At 42.1% G+C, this 12904-nt stretch overlaps 1 protein-coding gene across 1 annotated transcript in view; it reads left to right on the top strand.

Moving 5' to 3' along the window:
* The first annotated feature begins 707 nt into the window (after positions 1-707).
* GPR26 (G protein-coupled receptor 26) overlaps positions 708-12904 on the top strand; it is a 29025-nt gene continuing 16828 nt past the window's right edge. The window contains exon 1 of the mRNA XM_054982104.1: positions 708-1426. Within this exon, the coding sequence (XP_054838079.1) occupies positions 708-1426 (719 nt within the window). The remainder of the gene's footprint in view (positions 1427-12904) is intronic.

Here is a 12904-nt window from a genome sequence, read left to right on the forward strand (position 1 = left end):
ATTAATCTACATAAAATTAGCTTTTCTTTTTAAGGATGCACTTGAGCAGTGGGGGTGGGGTAAGAAAAGGGTACTGGAATCTGTACTTTGAAAATTAGCTGTTAAAAGCTGGGATTTTTTTAAGGAAGTGTAGTCCAATTTTTTGATTTCCTGATTTCAATGGAATGTCAGCTGGGGTGTGTGTGCAATTAAAGTGAGGAAGGAGAGTCGGATCTAATCATGTTAGTAAATCATGAGCGGTGAGCGTGCTTTAATTCATTAATGGGGGATTTATCTGTTATCATAAAAGCAGGTTAGAGTCAGCCTGGAAGTGTGTAGGTGGGAGGGGGAGAGAGAGTGAGAGCAAGAGGGAGAGAGAGAGACAGAGAGGAAGAGAGGTAAAGAGCATAAATGCACTGGTTGAATTGCTGGGAAGCTTTAGGACCAATAATTAGAGATCTCAGGAGAGCTGCTTCTCAGAATATGCTGCTTTCTTTAGAAGGAGATTGTGGCTCAGTCCTGGTGATTTTTTTAAAAAAATCTTTCTCATAGTTTGATGGGCATTCCCAGTGCTTTTGTGCATGTCTCTAAAAAGCGTTGACGTGGAAAGAAGCAGCAGCAGGGGGAAAAAACTGCAGCTCTTCTAAAAATACTGAGGGCATGCAGGAGTGTGAGCAGGCTGGGGAGGAGGAGGAGGGTGTGAGAGTGCCTCACACCATGCTTTCTGGATGCCAGCTGGGAACAGTTTTGGAAATGTTCCTCCTGTGAATGGAGGCACCATGAACATTTGGGAAGTGATCCTGGCTTTCTTAATTGTGGTGCTCATCCTTGTGTCGTTGCTGTCCAACGTGCTGGTGCTGATCTGCTTTTTGTACAGTACAGATATCCGCAAGCAAGTCCCGGGATTGTTTATCCTCAACCTGACCTTCTGCAACTTGTTGATGACTGTTTTGAACATGCCCTTGACCCTGGCTGGGATCATTTACAAGAATCCACCAGGAGGAGACCAGCTTTGCCATATCGTGGGCTTTCTAGAGACTTTCTTGACCACGAACTCCATGCTCAGCATGGCAGCTCTCAGCATAGACAGGTGGATAGCAGTGGTGTTTCCTCTGAACTACCATTCCAAGATGCGCTACAAAGATGCTGCTCTCATACTCAGCTACACGTGGTTGCATTCGGTGTCTTTTCCTATAGTGGCAACTTCTCTTTCTTGGGTGGGTTTCCATCATCTTTATGCTTCCTGCACCCTGTACAACAAGAGACTGGAGGACAGGACACAGTTTATGATTTTCACTGGGGTCTTTCATTCCCTCAGCTTCCTCCTCTCCTTCATTGTCTTGTGTTTCACATATCTAAAAGTGCTGAAGGTGGCACGCTTTCACTGTAAAAGGATTGACGTGATAACTATGCAGACCCTTGTGCTGCTGGTGGACATCCATCCCAGGTAAGGAGATACCTGTGTCCTTGATTGACAAGGGCATACACTGCCGAGGATGCCTGAGAAATGACAACATTAGGTTCAATATCAGACTAAATTATTATCCATCTGTATCTGATTATTTTAAAATTAGCACTTCCATGTTTTCAGTCTGCATGTTTATAGTCCTGATTCTCTTCTTTGTTATACAGTTAATTGCTAATTATATACTGCAAGTAGCAAAAGACGTTTTCCAGGATTCCTTGGATGTGTCTGAGAGCTGCAGGGCAATCAAACACTTGTATATGAATGCATTTCCCTTTGGAATACGCTTCTGAATATTTGATATTTTCACTTAGCAATAAACAGATCCATGCCTGTTCATTAAGGTCCTATTTATGGTTGTTATGTGAACTGAACAAGACTGAAATTACTTACATCCTTTAAGTCTTTGCATTGAGGAAAATAGCATACAAAATGCAATTCTATTGCCTGTACTTTTAAAAATGTCACTCTGGAGTCAATTTTATTTTCCTTGAAGGAAGGATGCCCAGAGAAATAATACTTCCAAAATAAACACAAGAAACTAAGTAGGTATGGGTATAACCAAAATTGCTTGAAGATTCAAATGCATACTGACAGTTTAAGAAGCCTTGATTTAAATGTGTTCAGGAGACTTTAAATCAACCCATATTTTCAAGGTTTGGGAAAATGGCTTTCAAAACAAATGTACAAAGTTACTACAAGGAGATACAAAATGGAATATCCCAGAGAATTAAGAAAGCTAACTAGAGGATCTGTATAGCACAAAGTACAGGAATTAGATGTGAGAAGGTATGACAGGGAGAAAAGTGGCTGGCTAATTTTACTGGTGGAGAAGAGATAAAGGAGAAAAAAAAGAGGAGGAAAGAGCAGAGAGTTTTTCAGGACACATGAGTCAGTAGACAGAGGAAAGATGTGTCATCAGGTACGTGGCAGCCAGCCAGAAAGGCCACATTTGAGAGAGAAAGGTTATAGTTGGCCTCTAGTGTGAGGGAGAACCCACATACCTCTGGCAAAAAATTCAGTGGGAGAAATAGGTGGAGATAAGGTGACTTACTTGCTCATAATCTAAGTTTGTTGTGTAGCAGGCTGAGGCAGCAGCAAATGTTTTCTGATGGCTTGCTACCATTAGTAGGACTAGAGGAGTTAGCTGTCTTAGTCTGTAGTAGCAAAATAGTAAAGAGTCCAGTAGCATCTTTAAGATTAACCACCTTGCTACAATAAAGCTGATTAGTCTTAAAGGTGCTATGGGACTCTTTATTAATAGGACTGAGTTTATTTGCCATCTTTAGAAATAAATAAATGGCACAAAGGGTAACTTGTTCTGTTGCATAAAGAGTTTTAGTGGAAGAAGGTCTTTGGATCAAATTAACTGTTTTTTATATGAGGAAGTGAGCTTTTTTAAAAAATCTAGAAAAAATTCAAAAAATGAGAATGCAAAAATAGTCAGCTGAACAAAGGAAGGGGAAGTGATAATACTTAGTATGTACTGAGCACTTTGGAGAGTTCAAAGTACTTCGTACACATTGTTTTATAATCCTTACAATAACTATCTAAAGTAGGCCACTATAATAAAGAACAGGCTAAGGATTTGAGAAGCCCTGACCTGGATGGCCCAGGTGAGCCTGATCTCATGAGACCTCAGAGGCTGAGCAGGGTTGGCCTTGATTAGTAATTGGATGGAAGACCTCCAGCAAAGACCAGGGTTGTGGAGACAGGCAATGGCAAACTACTTATGTTAGTCTCTTGCCATGAAAATCCCACCAGGGGTCACCATAAGTCAGCTATGACTTGAGGTCATGCTCTACTCCACAAGGATTTAAGAGAGACTTTCTTAAGTCCACCTTGTGGACAGAGGAGCCATTCAAACCATGGACATCCTGATCCACAGATGAGCCAATGTGCAATACCAGCCCACACAGATGGCTGACTCAGGGAGACACCTGGTCTGTGATGTCTGATCTAATGAATGGCCTTCAGGGAGAATGGCTGGAAAAGTCGAGTTTGGGCATTAGGGCAATAGGACAGTTTTGAAATGGTATTTCAATGGAAGATTCAGTGGGAACAGCATGAAGATGGGGTTATGGTAGATCAGGAGGGATAATCTATTAAGGGGGAAGTCTGACAGGCTGACCATTGGGAATTCTGATTGTCCACAGTGGCAGACAAAATGAGATCAAGGGAATGGAATCTGGTGACAAAATATGTTGAAGTAGGAGATTTGTCTAGGACACCTCAACTTAAAAGCTTAGCAGAGGCAATTATGGAATTTTGAGAGGGGGTAATATTTCTAAGGATGGTTAATGTGGGGAAGTGGTGTTGTTGCTCATTATGGTATCTACATGCACACATTCCATGTTCAACATGTGCGACCAGGAACATAACACATTAAAACAGTTTCAGATGATATTCAGAAAGAGAAAGGGAGGTTAGGTGGTGGGATGGAGGAAGAAAGTACAGACAGAATTAATTTCCTTGAAGTAGCTTTACTGAAGTACCTGGACACATACCAAAACTGAACTTGGCCAGTACTCATCTTCATCACTTAACCATCAAGTGTTTGCTGTACTGATTTTCTTTACCAACTGCAGCTTTTCATTTTAACATTGCTTTAGCTATTGGTGTTCAAAATAGTATGTACTGGAAATATTTGAATAAAATGAGAAGTGTGGAAATTCCCCCCAACTGATATTAAGCATTTTTAGCATAACTAGACTCCTTTAGTAGACTCCTTTTTATTTGTCTGAATTGTTTATCTATACATGGCAAATAAATTATCCCTTGCTTTGCTATTGTTCTGCTGCCTGTCTGATACAAACCCTAACTGAAAAGTACCATCTTTGATCTTTTATATATTTTATTTTACTTGAAAACAATGGCAAAATAGCAAAAGAAACAGTGCAGAAGAAGATTCATTCTCTGAAAAACATCACAAAGGTCCCTGCCCCCCTTTTGCTGTTACTTAATACTGATCTTTTTCATGGATTCTCTGTGTGTGCTGTTGAACAGTAGCATTCAGTTGAGAATGTGACATCTGGCAATCATTTCATGTTAATTCCAAATATCATTTATTCATATTCTTCCTCTTGTAATATGACACATTAATATAGGCTAGATTGCTAAATCTAGAATGCTAAAATGTCCTTTAATGGAAATTAGACATTTTCTTTAATACCCAGCTCCCTGATTGTCACATAAGGCAAGCTGTAAATCCTTCCTGAATATAATTTTTATAATAAAAAACTATGAGTAAATTTGTGCAGTCAGACTACATGGGGTCATGATTGGATCATTTATGTTTTGGAATTCAGTGTGTATCACACTGTAAATTTATCTTCAGAACTTTCAACAGTGTTTCACAGCTCTGTGCAGTTGAATGACTTTAAGTAGGGAATTGTTCTTTGGTGTCTAAAGTACATTTAAACTAGAATGGTTGACACAGTGAAGTGCTGTGATGGTACTTCTGGGAAATATGTGTAAGGACTTCTTTGATGGCATGTTCAAACTTTCTCTCCTACTCCAAGTCCTGAGCTTCCAGTGTAAGGAAAAAATTGGGGTGGAAACCCTAATCCCTGTGAAGGCATCTTGCAAATATATTTTTCTTCCAATTGTATCATAACACTGCAAGAAACATCAGCTCCTTAGAGGCTCCTGTCACTGTTGTCTTCCTCAGCTGTTAGTTCCCATGTCTGCCGTTCACACTAGACATAGGCATGCCACATTCTTTAAGTACCTTCTGCACCTCAAGATGTATGAATTTTGATGCCATAACACCACAATGCAAATGCAGGGAAGGATCCAGGATAGTCAATGGTTTTTCTACTTACCTCTCTAAGAGCCTAACTGCACATTGCCATTTTCCCCAGGAATGTCCCCAGGTCACATGGAGAAACATGTTCTGAAATTTGATGCTTCTCAGATGCACATGGAACCAGTTTGAACTGGGACTGCAGCATATGAAGAGAGGGGGACTGAGACTTTCTACACTGCTACTTTTCCAATCTGAACTGGCCTCAGTGGGTGCTGTTTGCCAGGCCTAGAATTTCTAAACATGTCTCTCAGTTTGACTCAGGGAGATACCTGAGGAAAATGTAATGTGTAAGTAGGCCCTTTAAAGGTTGCTTCGCTTAAAATAGTTTTCTTTCAGCATTCTATGGACATTCCTGACTGCAGCTAGCAAATCAGAAAGGACAGATTTTTGCCCACCTTGTTCCATCTCTCTCTGTCCACCCATTCAGAGTTGTGTGGTCACAGCTAATTAGCAACCCTCATCTTTCAAGTTGTTTACTGGCCAAAAGGTCATTAATAGTTTTCACAAGCAACCATATTCCACTAAATATCCAGACCTCTTAGGTACCTCTGCTTCCCAACTAAAATATATGAGAGCAGAACTACAAGTGACAAAAGGCACCGGTTGGACACTTGTCAGCTTCCCTCAAGTTTTGATGGGAAATGTAGGCATCCTAGTCTTGCAGCTTGGCTCTCTGACTGCTGTCCAATGGACTTTTCAACGGTCACTTGTCCAACATTCCACCAAGCTGCCTACATTTCCCATCAAAACTTGAGGGAAGCTGACAAGTGTCCAATCTGTGCCTTTTGTCACTTGTAGTTCTGCTCTTAGTAACAGTGTCCATATAATCTGAATATTAAAGCAAAAGAACTCCAAAATTTGATGTGGGAAAAATTTTGGACATTTTACCCCAAATTACAGCGCTCGTACTTATCTGAAGGATCTGGGAGGCATTTAGTATGAATATCAAATGTTTGTTTAATCAGGATTGGGATTACACAGGACCACATAGACAAAATTACATAAGGCAAATTATAAAAATTATTTCAGTTGAGAATTTAAAAAAAATATACATTTTGGGTTCTATATGTATATTGATTTAGATGTAGAATTTACACCATGGATTGAATCCAGCAAGCTGTCAGTGACAAATGCTGATGCTCTTTCCTACCTTCCTACCTTCAGCAGTCCCATTACCCCAGGAAAGCTGACTCCCATGGTTGTGGGATCCATGTGGACCAGGTCTGCCATGATCCCTGAGGCAAAGATTCTCTGTAGCCCACCACTACAACCCTAGGTGGTAGTGGTGCAGTGATATGAAATAACTCACATGTTGGGCTTTTAACATGAAAAGTATTCACTAATGTGAAAACTGTGTCTTTTCCACACCTGTCTCAAATAACATCATATATACAGAGTGTCTTTCATACTTATGTTCAAAAGAAGGGTTTTTTTAAAAAATATCTTCTACAGGTAAATTCCAGAAATATTATAGAAACAGAAAACAGGAGGTTTAATTAAGCGCAATCCAACTTTGCTCGTGTCCTTGTGTCTGTTTTCCTTGGTCTTTGGGGCCACCAACAACTGTCCTGGCTCATTATGGGGGGAAAATCAATAATGGTGTATGATGATGGGGCTTTTTATTGGGTGAACTTAGGTTAGATCATGCAAAACAAATTTCAAGTTGCATCTAGGGTTGCTGGCACAGAGTATTGGCTATAGCTGTGCTGCTTTGAAAATGTGAATCCCAGCAGCAATCAGGACTAGAGATGGGCACGATCCAAAAAAAATTAACGATCCAGCTGATCATGGATTGGCGCCAACGACAATCCCGAATTAATGATCCACACCGAGCATCTCCCGTTAACGATCCGTGGATCATGGATCGTGGATTGTGGAGGCCAAAGCGGGCCACGCTGCTATTCCCAGCTATGTGGGAAGGTGGGTGGTGGCAGTGGCCACTGGGCCTGGCGGGCACGGGGAGGCGGCGACGAGCCACCTCCCCTCAGGTCCCATTCAGCAACACAGGAGGCCATCAGAGCTGCCTATCAGGGTTTGCAGGGATGAGATTGGAGTGCCCATGGCTACAGAACACCCCTTCCCCATCCCTCCCCTGGGTATCTTCTCCCAACTTGTGACTGCTTTGCTGCTCTGTGGTTGGAAGGAAGCCCTGCTGATCAAGGAAAGCTGGACTTCCATTCGAGTTTCCAGGGCAACAGAAGGAGGGCAAACAGAGCTCAGGCTTTCCCCTGGCTCCGTTGCCAGGAGAATAGATTGCTGGCGCCTGAGTGTCTGGATCCCCGATCCGAGACCGAATGCAATGATCACTGGATGATCATGATCTGCAGGGTCACAATCGTGTGATCGCCATTATCGTGGGTTTTTTTCTATCGTAACGCAGATCGTGCCCATCTCTAATCAGGACCTCTCTCTTACTTAGATCATTTCTTGCATGCTATTGGGAAGCAAGGTTTCGCTTCAATTCCAGATAGCATCATGGTACTTTTGTATATCTCCTGGGGTTTCCTTATCTTTCCTGTGATCTTTCCGAAACCTGCTATGCTGCCTTAAAAATAATACACACAAATCCAAAGGGCAACTATGTAAATGGGGAACAGATCGTCTCTCTCGCTCCCATGCAGTGGCCATTCTCTTCTGCAACCAAAGGGCTTTTCTTTCCTCAATTGGCAATTGCTGTATCATTGACATATCCTTATAGCATTATAACATTATAATGGCCTGTCCACCGGCTTCTCTAAATTCCCAGCTTTCTTCTACTTCTTTTTTTAAAAAAATTGTCTGTATTCCCTTTCATTGTGGGTAGACTGATAGCTGTAATGGTATGTCAACTGGCACTTTAAAAAGCCTTCTGGTGGCTCAGGGAAGGACATGCCACTACGGAAAGACTGGGGCAGGGGAAAAGAAGAGGAACCTGCCATGTGGAAGTCATATTGCTAGCATGCTACATCAACAGCTGCACAGCAACATGTAACAACTCAACCAGTGCCCATGTGGAAAACACTGTAATGACTGCAGAACATATAGCCCCCATCTGGAGCAAAGGAGTGGAGGGGAAGACAAGGGACCCTCCTCCCCCATGTTGCAGTTCCCAGCACAATCAGTCTCTATTTTTAAACAGACAGTACCCACAGCTGCTGTGTCGCTGAGAGGCAAAATACTCTTTGAAATATGTAACATCTTGTTTGGCTCTGAAAGTCCTGGTGAACTTGTTTAGGTTGTTCCAAGTATAGACATTATATGTTACTGCTGTTTTGGTACTTCAGTCGAGCAAGCTTGTAGAATTATTTGTTGATCAGTAATTATTTGTTTAACTATTTTGGAAAGTGCAAGGCTCCATGCCTCATCACCATTCAAGGTGAAGAAGTGAAGGTAGGTGATCTTGTGTTGGCTTGCCTTTCCCTCCTTTTCTCCTTGTAGCCATGCCTATAACAGAGCAAATCGGTTGGTTAAGCCCTCATTTTGGCATTGCCATTTCCAGAAAGCAGAAAGCAGCAGCCAAGAGACTTTTATTGTTCAGAAAAGTGATCTCTCCCATCATCCTGCTGTTGCCTGATGGAGCTGAAGCTTTGCCCCTGAATGCCATCTCCACCGCCCTGTCTTGGAACTGAGGATCACTGACACTGCAGGAGAGAAGGATGCTCTGGAACATGCTATTGAGTAACTTACTGCTGAAATGCCAGCCACAGTCCAGCTCCATTCCACTCCTGCCCCTTCCCACAGAGGATCTGAGCTGATGGAAGAGACAGGGAGGGAAATTTCATCTCCTTTTCCAGCTTAGCTCCACCAACCTCTATGACTGTTAGTGCACAAGAGTCCTGCAACCCGGGGAATATATTTTTCTGGAATTGGAAAAGACAGCTTGAGGGAGGAGAAAATAGGAAGTGTCTGTGATCCACAGGTACACAGACCTCTGGATCCATAACTTCAACAGAAGTCTGTACTAGAGAGCCAAAACACACGAGAAGAAATACCTAGATTCAACATGTGTTCTCTTACCTCAAGGTTTGCCGGGATCTGTAGGCATCCTGGAAGCTTAAAGTTTAGCATTTACAGAGCAGTAGGAAGGGAAATACAGGTGCCTGTATTTCCCTTCCCCTTCCTGCTGCTCTGTAAATGCTAAACTTGTTCTCTTACCTCAAGGTTTGTTGGGAAGTGTAGGTGTCTTGGCAGCTTAACGTTTTGCATTTACAGAGCAGCAGGAAGGGGAAGGGAAATACAGGCGCCTGTATTTCCCTTCCTGCTGCTCTGTAAATGCTAAACTTTAAGCTTCCAGGACGCCTACAGATCCCAGCACACCTTGAGGTAAGAGAACACGTGCTGAATCTAGGTATTTCTTCCCGTGTGTTTTGGCTCAGAGATGCACATGAACCGAAATACAAACCAAACTTCGGCACGAACTGGGCCAGTTTGTGGTTCATAAACCAGTGGTTTGTCAGAGCCCATTTCTGACGAACCACCACGAACTTTAAGTTGGTTCATTTGGTTTGTTTTTTGGTTTCTCACTGCAGACAGCCTGGCATCAAGCTATCACTTTCCTAGGCAACAGGGGATGGAATTCCTGCAGACCTTCCGCTGACCCAGAAGTGGCCTTCTGCTGGCCCGGAAGTGACCTTCTGCTGACCTGGGGCAAATCCACACTCACTCATCTTCCGCTTATCTTGCGCTGTCGTGGCAATCGCCATCATTCCGCTACCAGGCTGTGCATCCTCACATCCACCCTTCTGGTGCATCTTCATGGCGCAATCAGTTCTCCACACGCCACTGAGTAAAGTGTCAGTGGGCGGTTCCATCCTCCTCCATCAGAATTGACGGCGCTCGTCACTTCCCGTTTTTTTTTTTAAGGGTCAATTATCCGGTATACCGATATCTTGACTCCGGTGACTGTTTCTTCCTGCGCAAACCACTGCTCACTACGGTTGGTTTACCAATATACCGACCTTTATGCAGTGTGGAAAAAAGAGGAAAAAACGGATTTTCACAAATATCACGTGGTTTGGAGAGAAGGCGCAATAGCGGCGCGATGATGGCAGGGAACACGCAGAATGGGAAAGCGTGTGAGTATCTGCATGAATAGCGTGCCAATTGTGAAAAAGCCGCAGAAATAAATAGGTAGTGTGGATTTTGCCCTGGAAGTGATGATTTGCTGACCCAGATGTGACATTTTCCTGAACCAAATGAACCGGTTCGCAAACTGGGGCAGGTTTGTGACAGTTTGTGGTTCGTGAAATACAACGAACCATTTTTTTCTTGTTTGTTCATTTTTTTATGATTTGTGCCCATCTCTAGTCTGTACCAAGTGGAAATATTAACATCAATATTTTTTGTACATCTAACTATTGGAAAATGATCTCTTAACTAAAATTTCAACTAAAATTTCAACCAGTGTCTTTTGGAAATTGTGTCCTGTTCCTCCCAAGCATAGCAAAGAGAACGTGCTTATCCTGCAATAGGATTGCCCTCTCTGAATTAGGAAATTCCTGCCTCCCGCCTGGGAAGGTGGGAGGCAGGGGAGGCTTCAGTAGTGTATAATGCAATTGAGTCCACCCTCAAAAGCAGCCATTTCCCCCAGGGGAACCAATCTCTGGAGATCAGCTGTGATTCCAGAACATCGCCAGGACCCACACAGAGGTTGGCCACCCTGTTCTACAACCAGTCTGACAGTCAATATATCAGCACTGCACATAATTAGAATTCTCACTGGTAGAGTAAGCATAGGGCAGCTTTGGGCACCTCAAGAATGACAGACAGTAAATCATGGATGATTAATAACCTTTCACGATAATTTCTGAAAGCCATTAATTTTATTTAAAAATGGATTGAGTATATCTATATTAAAGAACATTTCAATATTTTACCATCCAGCTGCATAGGCCTACCTTGCAGGTGATACCATGTGAGTCTGCTTCACTGCTCATAACCATTATATATAGTACTACAATAATATATAATACAATATATATGTGTGTGTGTGTGTGTGTGTTTATATATAATGCTTTCTCTCTCTATACACACACACACACACACACAATAATATATAGTGCATAGTTAGCCATGTTATGTTTTTAATCTCTTTTATTTGCAGATTTCCTAAAGCTATAAATATATTGGGAGTGGGTTGCTTCTTAGCATTTGTATGAATGAATTTTCAGAAATGTACAAATCTGGGGCTTCCATTGGTGTTTGGTTTCCTTGGTGGCTGGAATTCAGTATAACATATACAATCAGCAACAGCCAACTTCTCATGGTAGCTAGGACAGTGCAGCTACTAGGCATTAACTCCTAGAACCAGGACCTTGACAGGTAGTTATATAACAATAACAATAATAATAATGATAACATTTGATTTATATACCACCCTTCAGGACAACTTAGAGCAGTTTACAAAATATGTTATTATTATCCCCACAACAATCATCCTGTGAAGTTTGTGGGGCTGAGAGAGCTCCAAGAAGTTGTGACTGACCCAATGTCACCCAGCTGGCTTCAAGTAGAGGAGTGGGGAATCAGACCCAGTTCTCCAGATGAGAGCAGCTGCAGCACAGTGTTTAAGTGGTTCAGCTGCGACTCAGCAGTAGTGGTTCGAATTCCACTACTGCCATGTGCTCAGTAGGTGGCCTTGGGTAAGCTACTCCTGTCAACCCCAGCTCCCCAGATGTATTGTGTGGATAATAATAACACTGACTTGTTCACCACTCTGGGTGAGGCACTAATCTGTCCAGAAGAGTGGTATATAAGCACAGTTGTTGTTGTCGTTGTTATCCAAAACACAATAAATAATGAGCAGATGTCACATGTTAATTGATTGGTCTTGCTAAGCTGATACAAGTTTCCACCAGAGACCTAAGTATCAACCAGATATCGGTGTAATATGTACGCTGTTCCAAATAGTGCCATCTTTTGCAGTTCTGTATGTGTTATGTCAGAAAGCTGCAGTTTTTCCATACAAATTGCAAAGTTTTTCGAGATGGTTCCAAGTGCCCCGATGACAATGGGGACTACTGTTGCATTCTTCTTCCACAGTCGGGTGGTTTCTATTGCCCGATCTCTATATTTAATTATTTTTTCTTGTTCTTTTTCTTCGATTCTGGCATCCCCAGGAATTGCAATGTCGATTATCCAGACTTTTTGATTTTCCATGACTGTTATGTCTGGTGTATTGTGTTCAAGGTGCCGATCAGTTTGAATTTTGAAATCCCACAAGATCTTGACTTGTTCATTTTCTAGCACCTTTTTCACCTGATGTTCCCATTAATTCTTTGATACTGGCAAGTTACACTTTTTACACAATGGCCAATGAATCAGCTTTGCAACCCTGTCATGTCTAGCTTTGTAGACCGTCTGTGCAATTTTGCTGTATTCAGAGATAAGGTGAGGCAGAGTTTCATCTTTTTCCTGGCAAAGCCGACATTTTGGATTTTCACTGATTTTCTGAATTTTGGCTTTCATAACATTCGTTTGCAATGCTTGTTCTTGTGCTGCAAAGATCAGACCTTCCGTTTCTTTCTTGATTGTACCCATCTTCAACCATGCCCAAGTTAGGCTGTTGTCACTTTTTCCTTCAATATTTTTTAGATGTTGCCCATGTAGGGGTTTGTTCTTCCAGCCATTTAATCTATTCTCAAACTGTGGCTTCTTGTATTCAGCCTTTATTT

Source organism: Eublepharis macularius, chromosome 6 (genome assembly GCF_028583425.1).
Source record: "Eublepharis macularius isolate TG4126 chromosome 6, MPM_Emac_v1.0, whole genome shotgun sequence".
In the NCBI taxonomy this organism is placed as follows: Eukaryota; Metazoa; Chordata; class Lepidosauria; order Squamata; family Eublepharidae; genus Eublepharis; species Eublepharis macularius.